The following is a 26212-nucleotide window of genomic DNA, read 5'->3' as shown; positions in this document are numbered from 1 at the left end:
TGTTAGTGTGCTGGGTTCGCTGGTCGGCGCGGACCCGGTGGGCCGAAGGGCCTGTGTTCGCGCTGTGTCTCTAAACTAAGCTAAGAAACTAAAGAGAGTGGTGGACTCAGCCCGGTCCATCACGGGCACTGCCCTCAACACCATCGAGAGCATCTACACTGGGCACTGCCTCAAGAAGGATCATCAAGGATCATCAAGGATCATCAAGGGTCTCCACCATCCCAGCCCTGCCCTGGTCTAACCGCTGCCGTAGGGCGGGAGGTACAGAGGCCTGACGTCCCACACCACCAGGTTCAGGGGCGGCGCGGTGGCGCAGTGGTAGAGTCGCTGCCTCGGCGCGGACTCGGTGGGCCGAAGGGCCTGTTTCTGCCCTGTGTCTCCAAACTGAACTAAACAAAACAGCTACCGAGATGCAATAGACAATAGACAATAGGTGCAGGAGGAGGCCATTCGGCCCTTCGAGCCAGCAACGCCATTCAATGTGATCATGGCTGATCATTCTCAATCAGTACCCCGTTCCTGCCTTCTCCCCGTACCCCCTGACTCCGCTATCCTTAAGAGCTCTATCTAGCTCTCTCTTGAATGCATTCAGAGACTTGGCCTGGTGTGTGTAATTGGCCTGGTGAAAACCTTTGCAAAATCCCCAGCCGGTCACAACATATATGTGTAAGCAGGGAGTGCAAATGGGGAAATGAAACAGAATGGAGAATATATTATTACAGTCACAGGGAAAGTGCAGATAAATCTACTTTCACAACCCTAATCTTACCTCAGCATCAGGACATGAAGGACCACCCTTGCACGACGAATGGACTCGTTTTTCGGTCTGAAGAAGGGTCTCGACCCGAAACGTCACCCATTCCTTCTCTCCCGAGATGCTGCCTGACCCGCTGAGTTACTCCAGCATTTTGTGAATGAATACCTTCCATTTGTACCAGCATCTGCAGTTATCTTCTTATATTAGGACTCGTTTTTCGGTTGTGTTTCTGCAAAAATAACCTTTTTATTTTTCTACACAGTGTTTTTCCCAGTCGTGTATAATCAATGTTTAGTATAGTTCGGAGATGGGGCATGGAAGCAGGCCACTCGGCCCACCGGGTCCGTGCCGACCAGCGATGCCCCATTCACACCAAACGTGTAGGAAGGAACCGCAGGTGCTGGCTAAGAACGCGAAGGTTGAGACAAAAAGCTGGAGTAACTCAGCAGGACAGGCAGCGTCTATGGAGAGAAGGAACGGGCGACGCTTCGGGTCTGAAGAAGGGTCTCAATCCGAGACGCCACCCATTCCTTCTCTCCTGAGATGCTGCCTGTCCCGCTGAGTTACTCCAGCATTTCGTGTCTGTCCCCTGTTTAAACCAGCATCTGCAGTTCCTTCTCTCACGACTGAACCTGAAACTACTGAACCACAACTTACCGATATGGAAGGGCCGGCCTATTAAAATTGCAGGGCTAATGCACGTTGGAGTAAATGCTATTCAGCTGTGCAGGGGTGACAATAGACAACAGGTGCAGGAGTAGGGCACCTGTTCCCAATGTTGGGGGAGTCCAGAACCAGGCGTGCAGCGTAGGTTTACTAGCTTAATTCCCGGAATGGCGGGACTGTCATATGTTGAAAGACTGGGGGAGTCCAGAACAAAGGGCCACAGTTTAAGAATAAGGGGTAGGCCATTTAGAACGGAGATGAGGAAAAACTTTTTCAGTCAGAGAGTTGTGAATCTGTGGAATTCTCTGCCTCAGAAGGCAGTGGAGGCCAATTCTCTGAATGCATTCAAGAGAGAGATAGATAGAGCTCTTAAGGATAGCGGAGTCAGGGGGTATGGGGAGAAGTCAGGAACGGGGTACTGATTGAGAATGATCAGCCATGATCACATTGAATGGTGGTGCTGGCTCGAAGGGCCGAATGGCCTCCTCCTGCACCTATTGTCTATTGAGGCCATTCGGCCCTTCGAGCCAGCACCGCCATTCAATGTGATCATGGCTGATCATCCACAATCAGTACCCCGTTCCTGCCTTCTCCCCGTGCCCCCTGACTCCGCTATCCTTAAGAGCTCTATAATAATAATAATAATAATAATAATATTCATTTATTGTCATTGCAACGAGTACAACGAAATTAAAAAATAGCCAATCCTGACGGTGCGTACAAACATATATGCAATAAATGCAAAAACAAATAAATACATAATGCATTCAAAGAATTGGCCTCCACTGCCTTCTGAGGCAGAGAATTCCACAGATTTACAACTCTCTGAGTGAAAAAGTTTTTCCTCATCTCAGTTCTAAATGGCCGACCCCTTATTCTTATTAATTGGGGGTGGGGGGGGGGGTGGTGGGGGGAGCAACAGAATTTTTTCTTGGCAGGGAAATATGCTGTGAACTTTCTAAATAAACTTCTTCAAAGGAGATGAGAGTCACTCCATCATTCTGTGTCTTTCACCCACCCGTTCATGCCAGTTCCATGTTGTCCCCATTGTGGGCCCATTCCTTACACATTAGGGGGCAATTTGCAGAGGGTCAACTGACCGACAACCCTGCATGTCTCTGGGACCCGGGGGGAAACCGGAGCACCCGGAGAAAACCCACACAGGGCCACGTGCAAACTCCGCACAGATGGTACTCGAGGTCAGGATCGAACCCAGGCTCTGGAGCTTTGGCGAGGGCTCGTCGGGGATTTGAACCTGGGACCTTTCACACCCTAAACAAGAATCATACCCCTAGACTAACGAGACAGTTCTTTTATAGAACTGTTTTTATAATGAAAGGTAGACACAATAGAGAATAGACAATAGGTGCAGGAGGAGGCCATTCGGCCCTTCGAGCCTGTACGCACCGCCATTCAATGTGATCATGGCTGATCATTCTCAATCAGTACCCCGTTCCTGCCTTCTCCCCATACCCCCTGACTCCGCTATCCTTAAGAGCTCTATCCAGCTCTCTCTTGAATGCATCCAGAGAATTGGCCTCCACTGCCTTCTGAGGCAGAGAATTCCACAGATTCATAACTCTCTGACTGAAAATGTTTTTTCTCATCTCTGTTCTAAATGGCCTACCCCTTATTCTTAAACTGTGGCCCCTGGTTCTGGACTCCCCCAACATTGGGAACATATTTCCTGCCTCTAATGTGTCCAATACCTTAATAATCTTATATGTTTCAATAAAATCCCCTCTCATCCTTCTATATTCCAGTGTATACAAGCCCAGCATAAAAAATGCTGGAGTAACTCAGCGGGTCAGGCAGCATCTCTGGAGACAAAGATAATAGACAATAGGTGCAGGAGTAGGCCATTCGGCTCTTCGAGCCAGCACCACCATTCAATGTGATCATGGCTGATCATTCTCAATCAGTACCCCGTTCCTGCCTTCTCCCCATACCCCCTGACTCCGCTATCCTTAAGAGCTCTATCTAGCTCTGGAGAGAAGGAATGGGTGACGTTTCGGGTCGAGACCCTTCTTCAGACTGTTTTATAACGTTCCCCCAACATCAGGAACATTTTTCCTGCATCTTGCCTGTCCAAACCCTTAAGAATGTTACATGTTTTATATAGAAACATATAGAATTCCAAAGGGATTGGACAGGCTAGATGCAAGAAAAAATGTTGGGGCAGTCCAGAACTAAGGGGTTACAGTTTAAGACTGAGATGAGGAAAAACCTTTTCACCCAGAGTCACAGAGTGATACAGTGTGGAAACAGGCCCTTCAGCCCAACTTGCCCATACCGGCCAACGTGTCCCAGCTACACTAATCCCACCTGCCTGCGTTTGGTCCATATCCCTCCAAACCTGTCCTATCCATGTACCTGTCCAACAGTCTCTTAAATGTTGGGATAGTCCCAGCCTCAACTACCTCCTCTGGCAGCTCGTTCCGTACACCCACCACTCTTTGTGTGAAAAAAGTTACCCCTCGGATTCCTATTAAATCTTTCCCCCTTCACCTTGAACCTATGTCCTCTGGTCCTCGATTCCCCTACTCTGGGCAAGAGACTCTGTGCATCTACCCGATCTATTCCTCTCATGATTTTGTGTACCTCTATAAGATCTCCCCTCATCCTCCTGCGCTCCATGGAATAGAGACCCAGCCTACTCAACCTCTCCCTGTATCTCACACCCTCTAGTCCTGGCAACATCCTCGTAAATCTTCTCTGAACCCTTTCAAGCTCGACAATATCTTTCCTATAACATGGTGCCCAGAACTGAACACAACATTCTAAATGCGGCCTCACCAACGTCTTATACAACTGCAACATGACCTCCCAACTTCTATACTCAATACTCTGACTGATGAAGGCCAAAGTGCCAAAAGCCTTTTAGACCACCTTATCTACCTGCGACTCCACCTTCAAGGAACCATGCACCTGTACTCCTAGATCCCTCTGCTCTACAACACTACCCAGAGCCCTACCATTCACTGTGTAGGTCCTGCCCATGTTAGACTTCCCAAAATGCAACTCAGAGAGTTGTAAATCTGTGGAATTCTCTGCCACTGAAGGCAGTGGAGGCCAATTCACTGGATGTATTCAAGAGAGAGTTATATATAGCTCTTCAGGCTAACGGAATCAAGGGATATGGGGAGAAAGCAGGAACGGGGTACTGATTTTGAATGATCAACCGTGATCACATTGAATGGCAGTGCTGGCTCGAAGGGCCCAATGGCCTCCTCCTGCACCTATTTTCTATGTTTTTATGTTTACTCACTCAATGGATTTAAAGTGCAGTTTGGGGCCACAATTCAATAGTTGTTGATTCCATACAGAGGTTGGTGGGTGTATGGAATGAGTTGCCGGAGGAGGTAGTTGAGGCTGGGACTATTGCAACCTTTATGAAGCAGTTAGACAGGTACATGGATAGGACAGGTTTGGAGGGATATGGACCAAGGCAGGTGGGACTAGTGAAGATGGGACATGTTGGTCGGTGCGGGTAAGTTGGGCTGAAGGGCCTGTTTCCACGCTGTATCACTCTATGACTCTCAAGAGAACTCGTGCTTGGATTTTGGGTGTCTTGAAGTTACACAAAGTTGTTTAGAAACACGATTCTTCTGTATGGAGTTTGTACGTTCTCCCCGTGACCCGTGTGGGTTTTCTCCGAGATCTTCGGTTTCCTCCCACACTCCAAAGAGACGTGCAGGTTTGTAGGTTAATTGGCTTGGTGCAAATGTAAAAATTGTCCCTAGTGTGTGTAGGATAGTGTTAGTGTGCGGGGATCGCTGGGCGGCGCGGACCCGGTGGGCCGAAGGGCCTGTTTCCGCGCTGCATCTCTAAACTCTAAACTAAAGTCTCGTCTTTCTCCTCCGCCCTCTCCAGTAGTTTTGCAAATGCTTTGCATTTCCAACAACGCACCTATTTCTCCTTCGGAGATGATAGATGATGCAAAGTGCTGGGGTAACTCAGCAGGCCGGGCAACATTACGATGCTGCCTGACCTGCTGAGTTACTCCAGCACTTTGTGTCTTTCTTTGGTATCAACCAGCGTTCAGTCCTGACTGAAGGTATTTATTCACAAAATGCTGGAGTAACTCAGCAGGTCAGGCAGCATCTCGGGAGAGAAGGAATGGGTGCCGTTTTCGGGTCGAGACCCTTCTTCAGACTGACGTTTCGGGTCGAGACCCTTCTTCAGACCAGACTGAATGTGCAGGGAGCAACTGCAAAATGTTGGAGTAACTCAGCGGGACAGGCAGCATCTCTGGAGTAACTCCAGTTTATTGTCACATGTAACCGAGGTACACAGTGAAAAGGCTTTTGTTGCACGCTAACCAGTCAGCGGAAAGACAATACATTATTACGGCGTATCGATACGTGATAAGGGAATAACGTTTAGTGCAAGGTAAAGGATAGTCCGAGAGTCACCGATGAGGTGGATAGAAGGTAGAATGAGTTGAGTTTAGAGTCTGAAGTAAGGTCTCAACCTGAAATGTCGCCCATTCCTTCCCTCCAGAGATGCTGCCCGTCCCACCGAGTTACTCCAGCATTTTGTGTCTGTCTTGAGTTTGAGTTGAGTTTAGTTTATTGTCACGCGAGCCGAGCGAGGTACAGTGAAAAGCTTTTGAGACCCTTCCTCAGAGCCAATCCTCTGGATGCTTTCAAGAGAGAGCTAGACAGAGCTCTTAACGATAGCGGAGTCAGGAGGTACGGGGAGAAGGCAGGAACGGGGTAACGATTGTGGACGATCAGCCATGATCACATTGAATGGCGGTGCTGGCTCGAAAGGCCGAATGGCCTACTCCTGCACCTATTGTCTCGACCCGAAATGTCACCCCATTCCAGAATTCTCTCCAGAGACGCTACCTGACCCGCTGAGTAACCCCAGCAATTGGTGTCTATCTTACATTTTATCTCGTTTGCTTTGTTCTCACTTTCGTCCTAGTTAACAACGATCTATTCTACATTTTCCTAGGCCCTCGTCTCTTTTAATGTCTCGTTTTCACACCTTGCCCTTCCTTATCTCTGTGTCGCCCTCTCCCCCCCCCCCCCCACCCCCCTGACTCTCAGTCTGAAGAAGGGTCTCAAGCCGAAACGTCACCCCATTCCTTCTCTCCAGAGATAAGACAATAGACAATAGGTGCAGGAGGAGGCCATTCAGCCCTTCGAGCCAGCACCGCCATTCAATAGACAATAGACAATAGACAATAGACAATAGGTGCAGGAGTAGGCCATTCAGCCCTTCGAGCCAGCACCGCCATTCAATGCGATCATGGCTGATCACTATCAATCAGTACCCCGTTCCTGCCTTCTCCCCATATCCCCTCACTCCGCTATCCTTAAGAGCTCTATCCAGCTCTCTCTTGAAAGCATCCAACGAACTGGCCTCCACTGCCTTCTGAGGCAGAGAATTCCACACCTTCACCACCCTCTGACTGAAAAAGTTCTTCCTCATCTCCGTTCGAAATGGCCTACCCCTTATTCTCAAACTGTGGCCCCTTGTTCTGGACTCCCCCAACATTGGGAACATGTTATCTGCCTCTAATGTGTCCAATCCCCTAATTATCTTATATGTTTCAATAAGATCCCCCCTCATCCTTCTAAATTCCAGTGTATACAAGCCCAATCGCTCCAGCCTTTCAACATACGACAGTCCCGCCATTCCGGGAATTAATCTAGTGAACCTACGCTGCACGCCCTCCATAGCAAGAATATCCTTCCTCAAATTTGGAGACCAAAACTGCACACAGTACTCCAGGTGCGGTCTCACCAGGGCCCGGTACAACTGTAGAAGGACCTCTTTGCTCCTATACTCAACTCCTCTTGTTACGAAGGCCAACATTCCATTGGCTTTCTTCACTGCCTGCTGAACCTGCATGCTTCCTTTCAGTGACTGATGCACTAGGACACCCAGATCTCGTTGAACTCCCGCTCCTCCTAACTTGACACCATTCAGATAATAATCTGCCTTTCTATTCTTACTTCCAAAGTGAATAACCTCACACTTATCTACATTAAACTGCATCTGCCATGTATCCGCCCACTCATACAACCTGTCCAGGTCACCCTGCAGCCTTATTGCATCTTCCTCACAATTCACACTACCCCCCAACTTAGTATCATCTGCAAATTTGCTAATGGTACTTTTAATCCCTTCGTCTAAGTCATTAATGTATATCGTAAATAGCTGGGGTCCCAGCACCGAACCTTGCGGTACCCCACTGGTCACTGCCTGCCATTCCGAAAGGGACCCATTTATCCCCACTCTTTGCTTTCTGTCTGTTAACCAATTTTCTATCCATGTCAGTACCCTACCCCCAATACCATGTGCCCTAATTTTGCCCACTAATCTCCTATGTGGGACCTTGTCGAAGGCTTTCTGAAAGTCGAGGTACACCACATCCACTGACTCTCCCTTGTCAATTTTCCTAGTTACATCCTCAAAAAATTCCAGTAGATTTGTCAAGCATGATTTCCCCTTCGTAAATCCATGCTGACTCGGAACGATCCCGTTACTGCTATCCAAATGCTCAGCAATTTCGTCTTTTATAATTGACTCCAGCATTTTCCCCACCACTGATGTCAGACTAACTGGTCTATAATTACCCGTTTTCTCTCTCCCTCCTTTCTTAAAAAGTGGGATAACATTTGCTATTCTCCAATCCACAGGAACTGATCCTGAATCTATAGAACATTGAAAAATGATCTCCAATGCTTCCACTATTTCTAGAGCCACCTCCTTAAGTACCCTGGGATGCAGACCATCAGGCCCTGGGGATTTATCAGCCTTCAGTCCCATCAGTCTACCCAAAACCATTTCCTGCCTAATGTGGATTTCCTTCAGTTCCTCCATCACCCTAGGTTCTCCGGCCCCTAGAACATTTGGGAGATTGTGTGTATCTTCCTCAGTGAAGACAGATCCAAAGTAACGGTTTAACTCGTCTGCCATTTCTTTGTTCCCCATAATAAATTCCCCTGCTTCTGTCTTCAAGGGACCCACATTTGCCTTGACTATTTTTTTCCTCTTCACGTACCTAAAAAAACTTTTGCTATCCTCCTTTATATTATTGGCTAGTTTACCCTCGTACCTCATCTTTTCTCCTCGTATTGCCTTTTTAGTTAACTTTTGTTGCTCTTTAAAAGAGTCCCAATCCTCTGTCTTCCCACTCTTCTTTGCTATGTTATACTTCCTCTCCTTAATTTTTATGCTGTCCCTGACTTCCCTTGTCAGCCACAGGTGTCTCTTACTCCCCTTAGAGTCTTTCCACCTCTTTGGAATAAATTGATCCTGCAACCTCTGCATTATTCCCAGGAATACCTGCCATTGCTGTTCTACCGTCTTCCCTGCTAGGGCCTCCTTCCAATCAATTTTGGCCAGCTCCCGCCTCATGCCTCTGTAATCCCCTTTGCTATACTGTAATACCGACACTTCCGATTTTCCCTTCTGCCTTTCCATTTGCAGAGTAAAACTTATCATGTTGTGATCACTGCCTCCTAATGGCTCTTTTACCTCTAGTCCCCTTATCAGATCAGGATCATTACACAACACTAAATCCAGAATTGCCTTCTCCCTGGTAGGCTCCAGTACAAGCTGTTCTAAGAATCCATCTCGAAGGCACTCTACAAACTCTCTTTCCTGGGGTCCATTTCCAACCTGATTTTCCCAGTCTACCTGCATGTTGAAATCTCCCATAACCACCGTAGCATTACATTTTTGACACGCCAATTTTATCTCCTGATTTAACTTGCACCCTAAGTCGAGGCTACTGTTTGGGGGCCTATAGATAACTCCCATTAGGGTCTTTTTACCCTTACAATTTCTCATTTCTATCCATACTGATTCAACATCTCCTGATTCTATGTCACCCCTTGCAAGGGAATGAATATCATTCCTTACCATCAGAGCAACCCCACCCCCTCTGCCCACCTGTCTGTCTTTTCTATACGTTGTGTACCCCTGAATATTCAGTTCCCAGCCCTGGTCCTCTTGTAGCCATGTCTCAGTGATCCCTACAACATCATACTTGCCCATGACTAACTGAGCCTCAAGCTCATCCACTTTATTTTTTATACTACGCGCATTTAAGTGATCATGGCTGATCATTCTCAATCAGTACCCCGTTCCTGCCTTCTCCCCATACCCCCTGACTTCGCTATCCTTAAGAGCTCTATCTAGCTCTCTCTTGAATGCATTCAGAGAATTGGCCTCCACTGCCCTCTGAGGCAGAGAATTCCACAGATTCACAACTCTCTGACTGAAAAAGTTTTTCCTCATCTCTGTTCTAAATGGCCTACCCCTTATTCTTAAACTGTGTGGCCCCTTGTTCTGGACTCCCCCAACATTGGGAACATGTTTCCTGCCTCTAACGTGTCCAACCCCTTAATAATCTTAAACGTTTCGATAATGGTGCCTGACCCGCTGAGTTACTCCGGCATTTTCAGTGTCTGCCTTCAGCTGGGAGAGATATTTGAATGAGTGGGGGATCGGTCACGCCTACGTTGGCGTCTGGCCCAGGTTCCTGCACAGGATCCCATGTTGACAGGAATTATCGGCCGCTGCTGGTAGCTTGTGTGTCCAGTGGACTAGTGGAGATGAGCAGGCAAGCTCGGAGAAACCCCGTCACCAGACACACACCCGGTCCCTCACAGAAGGTGAGTTCACGTTTGTTGTACTCAAAGTGTGAAAATGTACACACCTCCAGATTAACACCTCCGCTCAGCCCGCCTAAACCTACCCGATCTCCCAGTTGCCAAACACTTCAACTACCCCCCCCTCCCATTCCCACACTAACCTTCCTGTCCTGGGCCTCCTCCATTGTCAGAGTGAGGCCCAGCGCAAATTGGAGGAACAGCACCTCGTATTTGGCTTGGGCAGCTCACACCCCAGCGGTATCAACATTGACTTCTCTAACATAGAAACATAGAAACATAGAAAATAGGTGCAGGAGTAGGCCATTCGGCCCTTCGAGCCTGCACCGCCATTCAATATGATCATGGCTGATCATCCAACTCAGTATCCCGTACCTGCCTTCTCTCCATACCCCCTGATCCCTTTAGCCACAAGGGCCACATCTAACTCCCTCTTAAATATAGCCAATGAACTGGCCTCAACTACCTTCTGTGGCAGAGAATTCCACAGATTCACCACTCTCTGTGTGGAAAAAAACGTTCTCATCTCGGTCCTAAAAGATTTCTCCCTTATCCTTAAACTGTGACCCCTTGTTCTGGACTTCCCCAACATCGGGAACAATCTTCCTGCATCTAGCCTGTCCAACCCCTTAAGAATCCCCCTCAATCTTCTAAATTCCAGCGAGTACAAGCCGAGTCTATCCAGTCTTTCCTCATATGAAAGTAACTCATGATTTCAGGTAACTTGCTTTCTCCCTCTCTCTCTCTCCATCCCTCCCACTTCCCAGTTCTCCCACCAATCCGACTGTCTCCACTGATTACATTTCATCCGTTTGCATTGTTGTTACCTTCTCCCAACCAACAATGATCTATTCTACATTTTTCATCTCTTTTGATGTCTTGTTTTCACACCTTACCCTTCCTTACCTCTGTGTCTCCCTCTCTCCTGATTCTGAGTCTGAAGAAGGGTCTCGACCAGAAATCTCACCCATTCCTTCTATCCAGAGATGCAGCCTGTCCCGCTGAGTTACTCCAGCATTTTGTGTCTATCTTCCCAGCTGTTATCAGGCCACCTGGAGTACTGTGTGCAGTTTTGGTCTCCAAGTTTGAGGAAGGATATTCTTGCTATTGAGGGCGTGCAGCGTGGGTTTACTAGGTTAATTCCCGGAATGGCAGGACTGTCATATGTTGAAAGACTGGAGCCTCTAGGCTTGTATCCACTGGAATTTAGAAGGATGAGAGGAGATCTTATCGAAACGTATAAGATTATTAAGGGGTTGGACACGTTAGAGGCAGGAAACATGTTCCCAATGTTGGGGGAGTCCAGAACAAGGGGCCACAGTTTAAGAATAAGGGGTAGGCCATTTAGAACTGAGATGAGGAAAAACTTTTTCAGTCAGAGAGTTGTGAATCTGTGGAATTCTCTGCCTCAGAAGGCAGTGGAGGCCAATTCTCTGAATACATTCAAGAGAGAGCTGGATAGAGCTCTTAAGGATAGCGGAGTCAGGGGGTATGGGGAGAAGGCAGGAACGGGGTACTGATTGAGAATGATCAGCCATGATCACATTGAATGGCGGTGCTGGCTCGAAGGGCCGAATGGCCTCCTCCTGCACCTATTGTCTATTGTCTATTGTATATAACTGATTCCCAGCTGTTATCAGGCAACGGAGTGGTCCTGAACTACTATCTACCTCATTGGAGACCCTTGGACTATCCTTGATCGGACTTTGTCTTGCACTAACCCCCTTTACCCTGTATCTGCACGCTGTGGACGGCTCGAATGTAATCGTGTGTTGTCTTTCCGCTGACTGGTTAGCGCGCAACAAAAGCTTTTCACTGTACCTCGGTACACGTGACAATAAACTGAACTGATGTTTCCACTAGTGGGAAAGTCTAGGACCAGAGGCTACAGACTTAGAAAAGGAAGGTAGACACAAAAAGCTGGAGTAACTCAGCGGGTCAGACAGCATCTCTGGAGAGAAGGAATGGGAGACGTTTCGGGTCAAGACCCTTCTTCAGACTGATGTCAGGGGAGGGGGGGCGGGACAAAGATGGGATGTAGTAGGAGACAGGAAGACTAGTGGGAGATCTGGGATGGGGGAGGGGAAAGAGAGGGACAGAGGAACTATCTGAAGTTGAGTCACTCCAGCATTTTGTGTCCATCAGTCTGAAGAAGGGTCTCGACCCGAAACGTCACCCATTCCTTCTCTCCTGAGATGCTGCCTGACCCGCTGAGTTACTCCAGCATTTTGTCTCTACCTTCGATTTGAACCAGCATAGAAACATAGAAAATAGGTGCAGGAGGAGGCCATTCGGCCCTTCGAGCCAGCACTGCCATTCATTGTTGATCATGGCTGATCGTCCACAATCAATAACCCGTGCCTGCCTTCTCCCCATATCCCTTGATTCCACTACCCCCTAGAGCTCTATCTAACTCTCTCTTAAATCCATCCAGTGATTTGGCCTCCACTGCCCTCTGTGGCAGAGAATTACACAAATTCACAACTCTATGGATGAAAAAGTTCCTTCTCACCTCAGTTTTAAATGGCCTCCCCTTTATTCTTAGACTGTGTGGCCCCTGGTTCTGGACTCTCCCAACATTGGGAACATTTTTCCTGCATCTAGCTTGACCAGTCCATTTAGAATTTTATATGTTTCTATAAGATCCCCTCTCGTCCTTCTAAACTGCAGTGAATACAAGCATGTGCAGTTATTTTTCTACACGACTTCGAAAAGGATGTTCCTTTAGGAAGGAGATGGGGGGGAATTTCTTTAGTCAGTGGGTGGTGAATCTGTAGAATTCTTTGCCACAGACGGCTGTGGAGGCCAAGTCAATGGATATTTCTAAGGTGGAGATTGACAGATTTTGATTAGTACGGGTGTCAGGGGTTATGGGGTGAAGGCAGGACAATGGGGTTGAGAGGGAATGACAGATCAGCCATGATTGAATGGCAGACTAGACTTGATGGGCCGAATGGCCTAATTCTGCTGACCAGTGCAGATTCTGCTCAGACTGCTGCACTTCCTGCAACAAGGGTGATCTTTATAGAGGTGTACAAAATCATGAGAGGAATAGATCGGGTAAATGCACAGAGTCTTTGCCCAGAGTCGGGGAATCGAGGACCAGAGGACACAGGTTCAAGGTGAAAGATTTAATAGGAACCTGCGGGGCTAACTTTTTTTTTAAACACAAAGTTTGTTGGGTGGGTGGGTGGGTGGAACGAGCTTCCTGAGGAGGTCTGAAAAAGAGTCTCGACCCGAAACGTCACCCATTCCTTCTCTCCTGAGATGCTGCCTGAACCGCTGAGTTACTGCAGCATTTTGTGAAATAAATACCTTCGATTTGTACCAGTATCTGCAGTTATTTTCTTACACTTCCTGAGGAGGTAGTTGAGGCAGGGACAGAATCAGAATCAGTATCGTCAGAATAGCATTAATAGCCATCCAAAAAAAGCCAAGTCTTTTGGCCAAAATCTGTTACCCACAGTCCAACAATAAGAAGCAATAAAAATAAAGCAATAACACACACACACACAATCACAAAACCAACACAAAACAAAAAAAAGAAACATCCATCACAGTGAGTCGCGATATTTAAGAAACATTTCATGGATTGGACAGGTTAATTGGGAAGGTAGACACAAAATGCTGGAGTAACTCAGCAGGTCAGGCAGCATCTCGGGACAGAAGGAATGGGTGACGTTTCGGGTCGAGACCCTTCTTCAGACATTCTCAGGAAGCTCGTTCCACCCACCCAACAAACTTTGTGTTAAAAAAAAGTTAGCCCCGCAGGTTCCTATTAAATCTTTCACCTTGAACCTATGTCCTCTGGTCCTCGATTCCCCGACTCTGGGCAACTCTGTGCATCTACCCGATCTATTCCTCTCATGATTTTGTACACCTCTGTAAAGATAACCCTTGTTGCAGGAAGTGCAGCAGTCTGAGCAGAATCTGCACTGGTCTGCAGAATTAGGCCATTCGGCCCATCAAGTCTAGTATGCCATTCAATCATGGCTGATCTGTCGTTCCCTACACGGGTTTGGAGGGATACGGGCCAAAAGCAGGCAGGTGGGACTAGTGTAGATGGGGCATGATGGCCGGTGTGGGCAAGTTGGGCCGAGGGGGTCTGTTTCCACGTTGTTCCACTCTGGTAAGTTAGTCGGGACTTCGGGAAAGACATTCAGCGATGCTAATTCTTTTTGAAGGCAGGACAGGCCAGAGTGCGGCCGGGCGGAGCAGCGAGTACAGCCTTCACTTCACAGCGCCGGAGACCCGGGTTCCATCCCGACTACGGGTGCTGTCTGTATGGAGTTTGTACGTTCTGCCCGTGACCTGCGTGGGTTTCCTCCGAGATCTTCGGTTTCCTCCCACACTCCAAAGACGTGCAGGTTTGTAGGTTAATTGGCTTGGTAAAATGTAAAAAATTGTCCCTAGTGGGCGTAGGATTCTTGCTATTGAGGGCGTGCAGCGTAGGTTTACCAGGTTAATTCCCGGAATGGCAGGACTGTCGTATGTTGAAAGACTGGAGCGGCTAGGCTTGTATACACTGGAATTTAGGATGAGAGGGGATCTTATCGAAACCTATAAGATTATTAAGGGGTTGGACACGTTAGAGGCAGGAAACATGTTCCCAATGTTGGGGGAGTCCAGAACCATGGGCCACAATTTAAGAATAAGGGGTAGGCCATTTAGAATGGAGATGAGGAAAAACTTTTTCAGTCAGAGTTGTAAATCTGTGGAATTCACTGCCTCAGAAGGCAGTGGAGGCCAAGTCTCTGAATGCATTCAAGAGAGAGCTGGATAGAGCTCTTAAGGATAGCGGAGTCAGGGGGTATGGGGAGAAGGCAGGAACGGGGTACTGATTGAGAATGATCAGCCATGATCACATTGAATGGTGTTGCTGGATCGAAGGGCCGAATGGCCTCCTCCTGCACCTATTGTCTATTGTCTAGGATAGTTAGTGTGTGGGGATCGCTGGTCGGCGCGGACCCGGTGGGCTGAAGGGGTCTGTTTCATATCTCTAAACTAAACTAAACAAACCTAGACCTAAATAGTGTAGGAAAATAACTGCAGATGCTGGTTGAAATTGAAGGTAGACACAAAATGCTGGAGTAACTCAGCGGGCCAGGCAGCATCTCTGGAGAGAAGGAATGGGAATGATGTTTCGGGTCGAGACCCTCCTTCAGACCTAAACTGTGTTTCATTTTCCTTCAGCTTTCCAAAGTGGTCAACCTTAACGTGGGGGGTCACATCTACACCACGACACTGGGCACTCTGACACGGTACCCCGGCTCCAGGTTGTCGGAGATGTTCACCGCCGGTCTCACCAAGCTGCCCGTGGACTCCAAGGGCAGGTTCTTCATCGATCGGAAAGGCACCTTCTTCGCCTACGTCCTGGAGTTCCTGCGCTCGCTGGAGCCACCCAGGGAGTTTGTGGAGGAGGTCCACCGGGAGGCCCTGTACTACGGCATCCAGCCGCTGGTGAGGATGATGGAGGACTCGCCCCGGAGCTACGGCGAGGTGGTCGGTAGGCAGAACTTCCTGGCGCAGGTGGCAAACTACGCCGAGAACATCGAGCTCATCGTCCGCCTCGCCAGGGCCGACGTGGTGGCCTCCCGCCTGTCCACCGTGGTGGTTTGTGTGGCCAAAACCAAGGAGGCCCACGCAGAGTACTTAAAGGCCATGCTCAACCACGGCACCAAAGGGGAGCCCGTCGTGAAATTCGGCCCCTGGGACCCTTCCCCAACCATCACCGATATGCTGTTCTGCATCAAAATGGACGTGGAGAGGAAGGGCTACAAGGTTTCCTGCCAGCCCTACGACATAGTGCAAAGGCCTCTCTCCAAGCCTTGCAACATCTTCTATCAGCTCATTTTCACTTGGTGGTAACACAATAGACAATAGGTGCAGGGGGAGGCCATTCGGCCCTTCGAGCCTGTACGCACCGCCATTCAATGTGATCACGGCTGATCATTCTCAATCAGTACCCCATTCCTGCCTTCTCCCCATACCCCCTGACTCCGCTATCCTTAAGAGCTCTATCTAGCTCTCTCTTGAATGCATTCAGAGAATTGGCCTCCACTGCCTTCTGAGGCAGAGAATTCCACAGATTCACAACTCTCTGACTGAAAAAGTTTTTCCTCATCTCAGTTCTAAATGGCCTCCCCCTTATTCTTAAACTGTGGTCCCTGGTTCTGGACTCCCCCAACATTGGGAACATGTTTCCAGCCTCTAACGTGTCCAACCCCTTAATAATCTTATACGTTTCGATAAGATCTCCTCTCATCCTTCTAAATTCCATTGTATACAAGCCTAGTCGCTCCAGTCTTTCAACGTATGATAGTCCCGCCATTCCGGGAATTAACCTAGTAAACCTACGCTGCACGCCCTCAATAGCAAGAATATCCTTCCTCAAATTTGGAGACCAAAACTGCACACAGTACTCCAGGTGCGGTCTCACTAGGGCCCTGTACAACTGCAGAAGGACCTCTTTGCTCCTATACTCAACTCCTCGTTATGAAGGCCAACATTCCACTGGCTTTCTTCACTGCCTGCTGTACCATTGACACTTTCCCCGAAAGGTGGAATCACAAGTAGATTGGGCGCGAAAGCTGGCTTCTCATACAATGACCTGTAATAGTTCATAGAAAATAGGCACAGGAGGAGGCCATTCAGCCCTTCGAGCCAGCACCGCCATTCAATGTTGATCATGGCTGATCATCCACAATCAGTATCCCGTTCCTGCCTTCTCCCCCATATCTCTTGACTCCGCTATCTTTAAGAGCTCTATCTAAAACTCTATCTATCATAACAAGAGGAGTTGAGTATAGGAGCAAAGAGGTCCTTCTGCAGTTGTACAGGGCCCTAGTGAGACCGCACCTGGAGTACTGTGTGCAGTTTTGGTCTCCAAATTTGAGGAAGGATATTCTTGCTATTGAGGGCGTGCAGTGTAGGTTCACGAGGTTAATTCCCGGAATGGCGGGACTGTCGTATGTTGAAAGACTGGAGCGACTAGGCTTGTATACACTGGAATTTAGAAGGATGAGAGGGGATCTTATCGAAACATATAAGATTATTAAGGGGTTGGACAAGTTAGAGGCAGGAAACATGTTCCCAATGTTGGGGGAGTCCAGAACCAGGGGCCACAGTTTAAGAATAAGGGTAGGCCATTTAGAACGGAGATGAGGAAAAACTTTTTCAGTCAGAGAGTTGTAAATCTGTGGAATTCTCTGCCTCAGAAGGCAGTGGAGGCCAATTCTCTGGATGCTTTCAAGAGAGAGCTAGATAGAGCTCTTAAGGATAGCGGACTCAGGGGGTATGGGGAGAGGGCAGGAACGGGGTACTGATTGAGAATGATCACATTGAATGGTGGTGCTGGCCAGAAGGGCTGAATGGCCTACTCCTACACCTATTGTCTATTGTCTAACTCTCTTGAAAGCATCCAGAGAATTGGCCTCCACTGCCTTCTGAGGCAGAGAATTCCACAGATTCACAACTCTCTGGGTGAAAATGTTTTTCCTCATCTCAGTTCTAAATGGCCTACCCCTTATTCGTAAACTGTGGCCCCTGGTTCTGGACTTCCCCCAATATTGGGAACATGTTTCCTGCCTCTAGCGTGTCCAACCCCTTAATAATCTTATAAATTTCAATAAGATCCCAATAATCTTATATGTTTCAATAAGATAATCTGATATGTCCAATCCCTTAATAATCTTATATGTTTCAATAAGATCCCCTCTCATCCTTCTAAATTCCAGTGTATTTAAGCCCAGTCGCTCCAGTCTTTCAACATATGAGTCCCGCCATTCCTGGGAATTAACCTAGTAAACCTACGCTGCACGCCCTCAATAGCAAGAATATTCTTCCTCAAATTTGGAGACCAAAACTGCACACAGTACTCCAGGTGCGGTCTCACTAGGGCACTGTACAACTGCAGAAGGACCTCTTTGCTCCTATACTCAACTCCTCTTGTTGTGAAGGGCAACATGCCATTAGCTTTCTTCACTGCCTGCTGTACCTGCATGCTTCCTTTCAGTGTCACAAGTAGATTGGGTGGTAACGGTGGCTTTACGTACAGTGACCTGTAATAAATAGGTCAGGGTATTGGGCATAGATTGTGTAGGATGGAACTGCAGGTGCTGGTTTATACCGAACAGGGACAAAATACTGGAGTAACTCAGCGGGTCAGGCAGCATCTCTGGAGAAAATAGATGGCGTTTCCGGTCGAGACTTTCGAAAGAAGGGTCTCGATCCGAAATGCCATCTGTTCCTTTTCTCAAGAGACGCTGCCTGACCCGCTGAGTTACTCCAGCATTTTATGTCTGTCTTCTATTGGGTATAGAAGTTGGGGGGTCGTGTTACTGTTGTTCAAGACGTTGGTGAGGCCGCATTTGGGGTGTGGGGGGGGGGGGGGGGGGTCAGTTTCGGTCGCCTTGCTATAAGAAGGATGGAGAGAGTGTAGAGAAGATTTACGAGGATCTTGTCACTCTTTGACTGAAACAAACTCTGCGGATTTTAGTTCAACATTTGTTGACACATACATAATTAGAGCTTGAAGGGTTATGCAGGTTGATAATTCCCCCTGTTTGGTGATTCTACTTTAGAGATACAGTGCGGAAACAGGCCCTTCGGCCCACCGGGTCCGCGCCGACCAGCGATCCCCGCACACCAACACTATCCTACACCCACTGGGGTGAATCTTTACATTTACACCAATCCAATTAACCCACAAACCTGCACATCTTTGGAGTGTGGGAGGAAACCGAAGATCTCGGAGAAAACCCACGTAGGTCACGGGGAGAACGTACAAACTCCGTACAGACAGCGCCCATAGTCGGGATGGAACCCGGGTCTCCGGCGCTGCGAGGCAGCAACTCTACCGCTGCGCCACCGTGCCACACTCTGTGTGAAACTTTTATAAGTCTTTATACGAGTAATTTAAATCCAGTAACATCCTTCCTTAAAATCATAAGATAATACTGTAAATAGACCAAATCTGTACGCATTTCAGTTGCGTTTAAAAATCTGTCTGTGGTTAAAATCTATCCAAACAAACGTTATAAATGTACCATAACAGTTTTGAGCACTGTTACTAATTTTATTCAAAGTACGTGGTATCTGAAACCCCTTCAAAGTAATAATGTATTGTGGCACCAGATGTCTGTGGAATTTTAAACGAATGTACTTTGAAAAGTTTGGTAATGCAATAAATTAGCCACTTGTTCAACTTTTGTGTTGTGAGTCTGGTCTGTGGCCACGAATGTGGAGTAACAAATCACAAAATGCACGTCACAAACCAGGTGAGAGGGGATTTGTCAAGGATGTGTGCACTTGAACTAGTCCTAGGCTCACAGGGAAATAAATATTTCCGGTGGCGCGGCGGTAGAGTTGGCGCCTCACAGTGCCGGAGACCCGGGTTCCATCCCGACCTCGGGCGCTGTCTGTACGGAGTTTGTACGTTCTCCCCGTGACCCGCGTGGGTTTTCTCCGAGATCTCCGGTTTCCTCCCACACTCCAAAGATTAATCGGCTTAGATGGATGTTTCTTTTTTTTGTTTTGTGTTGGTTTGTGATTGTGTGTGTTGTTGCTTATTTTTATTGCTCTTATTGTTGGACTGTGGGTAATGGAAATTTGTCCAAAAGATTTGGGTTTTTTTGGATGACAATAAAGGCTATTCTGATTCTGATGTAAAATTGTCCCAAGGGTGTGTGTGTGTGTGTGTATGTAGGGTAGTGTTAGTGTGCAGAGATCGCTGGTCGGTGTGGACTTGGTGGGCCGAAGGGCCTGTTTCCGCTCTAAACTAAACTAATATTGAATCTTTCAAGATTCAAGACTCAGGATCAATTTATTGTCAAATGTACCATTTAAGGTACAGTGAAATTTGAGTTACCATTCTTGATCAGTGTGGGTGTCAGGGGTTATGGGGAGAAGGCAGGAGAATGGGGTTAGGAGGGAGAGATAGATCAGCCATGATTGAATGGCGGAGTAGACTTGATGGGCCGAATGGCCTAATTCCACTATTCTTTATGACCTTATGAAATGTATCTGCCTTTTTGCATCTATGTTTTCTATGTAAAATAAACAGGAAACATTCTCTGACATCAGGCCGGAACATAGACAATAGGTGCAGGTGGAGGCCATTTGGCCCTTCGAGCCAGCACCACCATTCAATGTGATCATGGTTGATCATTCTCAATCAGTACCCCATTCCTGCCTTCTCCCCATACCCCCTGACCTCGCTATCCTTAAGAGCTCTATCTAGCTCTCTCTTGAATGCATTCAGAGAATTGGCCTCCACTGCCTTCTGAGGCAGAGAATTCCACAGATTCACAACTCTCTGACTGACTGACAGAGAATACCGGAGTAACTCAGCGGGACAGGCAGCATCTCTGGAGAGAAGGAATGGGTGATGTTTCGAGTCGAGACCCTTCCTCAGACGAGGGTAGCTGGGACATTTTGGCCGGTGTGGGTGAGTTGGGCCAAAGGGCCTGTTTCCACACTGTATCACTCTGTGACTCTAGTCCCATCTGACTGCATTTGGCCCATATATCCCTCTGAACCTGTCCAATCCAAGTAACTGTCTTCATTGCTTCTAAAGCATTGTGATAGTCAACTTCCTCCTCCTCCGACAGTTCGTTCCACACACCCATCACCCTTTGTGTGAAAAGGGTACTCCTCAGATTCCTTTTTAAAACTTTCTCTTCACCTTAAACCGGTTCTCGATTCCACGACTCTCTGACTAAAGAAATTCCTCATCTTCCTAAAGGAACATCCTTCAATTCTGAGCCATCGCACAATATTAGTGTAAACTCCAGCTTGTATTCACTGGGGTTTCGAAGGATGAGAGGGGATCTTATAGGGACGTATGAAATTATAAAAGGACTGGACAAGCTAGATGCAGGAAATTTTTTCCCAATGTTGGGGGAGTCCAGAACCAGGGGCCACAGTCTAAGAATAAAGGGGAGGCCATTTAAAACTGAGACGAGAAAAAACTTTTTCACCCAGAGAATTTGTTGCGAATTTGTGGAATTCTCTGCCACAGAGGGCAGTGGAGGCCAATTCACTGGATGAATTTAAGAGAGAGTTAGATAGAGCTCTAGGGGCTAGTGGAATCAAGGGATATGGGGAGAAGGCAGGCACGGGTTACTGATTGTGGATGATCAGCCATGATCACAATGAATGGCGGTGCTGGCTCGAAGGGCTGAATGGCCTCCTCCTGCACCGATTTTCTGTTTCTGTGTTAACTGATGTCAAGGTTAAAGTGTCGGGGTTGGGCAAAACTTCCTTAAGATAAAGATAAAAGGGTTTCGAGACATTTCAATTGCAAAAAAAATGTTTTACAAATATGAAAAATAACACTCACCTAGTTTTCAGGCACCCCAGAATAATTCATAGTTGTAGTTTTAATTAGAGAATAAACAGCAGGCTTTTACTCTTAATGGAAGCATTGATGTAAGAGAACAGATTTGTTGCCCGTGACTGACGAAAATGTAAAAGCTATCGAAGTGAAGTCGAACTGTAAAAGTTATTGAAGTGAGAGGGACGGAGACAAATGTAACAGTGGAAATGACAAATCCACTTGAAGAATTGAGTGGAGTCGTTGAAGTGGTTGGAAAGGTTACGCAGAAAGCCACTATTAAAGCTGCTTACTACACTCCTTTCCAAGAAGACAAGAACAGTTTTGATCTTGGACTTTACCACGAAGCTGTGTGCATTCTGCATGAATTCTCACAGTATTATCCATTTGGTAATACAGGCGACAACTGATTCTTCAGTTTATTAGTGTGATGAGCAGTTACTATACAGATCTTCATTGGTTAATTCTGTATTATGTTAAAAGGTGTTAAGAGACATTAGATTGAAATAAAATGTAAAGTTGCGTGTTTAAAAAAAAAAAGAGACAGAGAGACAGAGAAAGAGGCTTGTATACACTGGAATTTAGAAGGATGAGAGGAGATCTTATCGAAACGTATAAGATTATTAAGGGGTTGGACACGTTAGAGGCAGGAAACATGTTCCCAATGTTGGGGGAGTCCAGAACCAGGGGCCACAGTTTAAGAATAAGGGGGAGGCCATTTAGAACTGAGATGAGGAAAAACTTTTTCAGTCAGAGTTGTGAATCTGTGGAATTCTCTGCCTCAGAAGGCAGTGGAGGCCAATTCTCTGAATGCATTCAAGAGAGAGCTGGATAGAGCTCTTAAGGATAGCGGAGTCAGGGGGGTACGGGGAGAAGGCAGGAACGGGGTACTGATTGAGAATGATCAGCCATGATCACATTGAATGGCGGTGCTGGCTCGAAGGGCCGAATGGCCTCCTCCTGCACCTATTGTCTATTGTCTAAGAGAAAGAGAAAGTGCCCTGGGGATTCTCACAGGCTGCTGAGATGGCTGTTTATGTTTACATTTTTATGTAGTCTTGTATCCTGTTGCATTTTTTGGTACGACGGTATGGTAAATCAAATTTCACTGTACAGGTGACACTAAAGCACCATTGAACCGTACAGATACTACCCGACAAAGGATATTTCGACTTTACGATGGTGCAAAACGATACTGGCGGTGCTGGCTCGAAGGGCCGAATGGCCTCCTCCTGCACCTATCGTCCATTGTGATACACATTCAGTAGAAACCACACTTCGAATTTTGAATTTTAATCTTTCCCCGGGCTTTCCGACTTACGGTGTTTTCGATTTACGATGGCCTTATCGGAACGTAACCTCATCGTAAGTCGAGGAGCATCTGTACAATTATATACGGTGTTCTTCTTTGGGAAGGTAATTTCTAAAAAGGCATTTTTAAAAATAGGTTTTCAAATTCTTAAGAGTTTTAATTTCTCCACGCTCCAAGTTTAAGTTCCCAGTTTTGTTACAAAACAATTACTAAAGTTTTTAAAAGATAAAATTTATTAATCAAATTAGATAGTCAGTCCCTTATAGGGCAATGATCCGCCATGGATCCGACCAAGGAACGATCGGCACTGCTGATCGCCACTTTAGTGTAAACTCCAGCTTGTATTCACTGGAGTTTAGAAGGATGAGAGGGGATCTTATAGGGACGTATGAAATTATAAAAGGACTGGACAGGCTAGATGCAGGAAATTTTTTTCCAGAACCAGGGGCCACACACAGTCTAAGAATAAAGGGGAGGCCATTTAAAACTGAGACGAGAAAAAACTTTTTCACCCAGAGAATTTGTTGCGAATTTGTGGAATTCTCTGCCACAGAGGGCAGTGGAGGCCAATTCACTGGATGAATTTAAGAGAGAGTTAGATAGAGCTCTAGGGGCTAGTGGAATCAAGGGATATGGGGAGAAGGCAGGCACGGGTTACTGATTGTGGATGATCAGCCATGATCACAATGAATGGCGGTGCTGGCTCGAAGGGCTGAATGGCCTCCTCCTGCACCGATTTTCTGTTTCTGTGTTAACTGATGTCAAGGTTAAAGTGTCGGGGTTGGGCAAAACTTCCTTAAGATAAAGATAAAAGGGTTTCGAGACATTTCAATTGCAAAAAAAATGTTTTACAAATATGAAAAATAACACTCACCTAGTTTTCAGGCACCCCAGAATAATTCATAGTTGTAGTTTTAATTAGAGAATAAACAGCAGGCTTTTACTCTTAATGGGAGCATTGATGTAAGAGAACAGATTTGTTGCCCGTGACTGACGAAAATGTCAATGTTGGGGAGAGTCCAGAACCAGGGGCCACACACAGTCCAAGAATAAAGGGGAGGCCATTTAAAAGTGAGGTGAGAAAAAAACCTTTTCACCCAGAGTTGTGAATTTGTGGAATTCTCTGCCACAGAGGGCAGTGGAGGCCAAATCACTGGATGAATTTAAAAGAGAGTTAGATAGTGCTCTGGGGGCTAGCGGAATCAAGGGATATGGGGAGAAGGCAGGCACGGGTTACTGATTGTGGATGTTTCCCACTTTGTCTATGTTTCCCACTTTCTCATCCAGTCCCTACACAAACTTACAGCAGCCAAATAACCTACAAACCCACATGTCTTTGGGAACGTGGGAAGAAACAGGAGCACTTGGGAGGAAATTCATACGGTCACAGGAAGAACCTGCAAACTTCACACAGACAGTGCTAGAGGTCAGGATCAAACCCTGGTCACATGGTGCTGAGATCCAGCAGCTCTACCACCTCCACCACTGTGCCACCCATTTTGTTCCGTTTAGTTTCGAGATACAGCGTGATAAAAGGCCCTTCGGCCCCGACCAGTGCTCCCCGCACACCAGTACCATCCTACACACGGGGGACAGTTTAATCATTTTTACCAAAACCAAATTAACCTCCAAACCTGCACCTCTTTAGAGTGTGGGAGGAAACCGGAGCACCCGGGGAAAACCCACGCAGGTCACAGGGAGAACGTACAAACTCCGTGCAGACAGCGCCCGTAGTCGGGATCTAACCCGGGTCTCTGGCGCTGTGATCCAGCAACTCTACTGTTGAGCTACTGTGCTGCCCCCTACAAAACCCCCACTGATTTTATATATCCATGTACTAAAACTCTCGTTTGTTTGTTTGTTTGTTCCTGAACTACAGCCAAAACAGTACATGATAGCCTGACAATTTTAGGCCCAACTTTACTCACCGTCGTCCCTTTGGTGGAAGATGCTTCATTGAAATCTGTGCTGTATTTTTAAAGTTATTCACATTTTAAAGTTTAAATCTATCTCTTAGGGAGGGAGGGGGTGGAGGGGGGGGAGGATAAGGGGGGTTGAGGGGGATGGAGTGTGGGGGGGAGGGGAAGGGAGGGAGAAAGGGAGGGGAGGGAGGGAAGGGAGAGGGGAGTGGAGGGAGAGGGGAGTGGGGGAGGGAGAGAGAGGGGAGGGAGAGAGAGGGGAGTGGAGGGGAGAGGGGAGAGGGGAGGGAGAGGGGAGTGGGGAGGGAGAGGGGAGTGGAGGGAGAGGGGAGTGGGGGAGGGAGAGAGAGGGGAGGGAGAGAGAGGGAGTGGAGGGAGTGGGGGAGGGAGAGAGAGGGGAGGAGAGAGAGGGGAGTGGAGGGAGAGGGGAGAGGGGGAGGGAGAGGGGAGTGGGGAGGGAGAGGGGGAGGGAGGGAGGGGGAGTGGGGGAGGGAGAGGGAGTGGGGGAGGGAGAGGGGAGGGAGAGGGGAGTGGAGGGAGAGGGGAGAGGGGGAGGGAGAGGGGAGTGGAGGAGAGGGGAGGGAGAGGGGAGTGGAGGGAGAGGGGAGTGGGGGAGGGAGAGAGAGGGAGGGAGAGAGAGGGAGTGGAGGAGAGGGGGAGGGAGCGGGGGAGTGGGGAGGGAGAGGGGGAGTGGAGGGAGAGGGGAGTGGGGGGAGGGAGAGGGGAGTGGGGGAGGGAGAGGGGGAGGGAGAGGGGAGTGGAGGGAGAGGGGAGAGGGGGAGGGAGAGGGGAGTGGAGGGAGAGGAGGGAGAGGGGAGGGAGAGGGGAGTGGAGGGAGAGGGGAGTGGGGGAGGGGAGAGGGGAGTGGGGGAGGGAGAGGGGGAGGGAGAGGGGAGTGGAGGGAGAGGGGAGAGGGGGAGGGAGAGGGGAGTGGAGGGAGAGGGGAGTGGAGGGAGAGGGGGAGGGAGAGAGGAGTGGGGGAGGGAGAGAGAGGGGAGTGGAGGGAGAGGGGGAGAGGGGAGGGAGAGAGAGGGAGTGGAGGGAGGGGGGAGTGGAGGGAGAGGGGGAATGGAGGGAGGGGGAGGGAGAGGGGAGTGGAGGGAGAGGGGGAGAGTGGAGGGAGGGAGAGGGGAGTGGAGGGAGAGGGGAGTGGGGGAGGGAGAGGGGAGTGGAGGGAGAGGGGAGTGGGGAGGGAGAGTGGAGTGGGGGAGGGAGAGAGAGGGGAGGGAGAGGGGAGTGGAGGGAGGGGGGAGTGGAGGAGGGAGAGGGGAGTGGAGGGAGAGGGGAGTGGGGAGGGGAGAGAGGAGTGGGGGGAGGGAGAGAGAGGGGAGGGGAGAGGGGAGTGGAGGGAGGGGGGAGTGGAGGGGGGGGGGGGTGGAGGGGAGGGAGAGGGGTGTGGGGGGGGGAGAGGGGAGTGGGGGGGGGGAGAGGGAGTGGAGGGGTGGAGGGGAGAGGGGAGTGGGGGGGGAGAGGGGAGGGGAGAGTGGGGGGAGGAGAGTGGGGAAGGAGAGAGTGCTGAACCAATGCAGGAGAGGTTTGGGCCCAACGGGTCCACTTGGTCTAGTATAATCTAAAATATAACCCTCC

General features: G+C 48.3%; 2 protein-coding genes across 2 annotated transcripts in view; one reads left to right on the top strand and one right to left on the bottom strand.

Moving 5' to 3' along the window:
- Positions 1–26212, bottom strand: part of p2ry6 (pyrimidinergic receptor P2Y6) — a 65189-nt gene that overhangs the window by 34269 nt on the left and 4708 nt on the right. The window contains exon 2 of the mRNA XM_078401976.1: positions 770–986. The gene's annotated coding sequence lies outside the window, so the exon portion shown is untranslated. The remainder of the gene's footprint in view (positions 1–769; positions 987–26212) is intronic.
- Positions 13926–15927, top strand: LOC144595442 (BTB/POZ domain-containing protein KCTD14-like). Its single transcript, XM_078402945.1, has 2 exons — positions 13926–13958; positions 15253–15927. Exons 1-2 carry the CDS (start codon positions 13926–13928, stop codon positions 15925–15927), a joined length of 708 nt encoding a protein of 235 aa, XP_078259071.1.

Source organism: Rhinoraja longicauda, chromosome 7 (assembly GCF_053455715.1).
Source record: "Rhinoraja longicauda isolate Sanriku21f chromosome 7, sRhiLon1.1, whole genome shotgun sequence".
In the NCBI taxonomy this organism is placed as follows: domain Eukaryota; kingdom Metazoa; phylum Chordata; class Chondrichthyes; order Rajiformes; family Arhynchobatidae; genus Rhinoraja; species Rhinoraja longicauda.
Note: the sequence above shows the minus strand (reverse complement) of the source record. Positions and strands in the feature narration are given on the sequence as shown.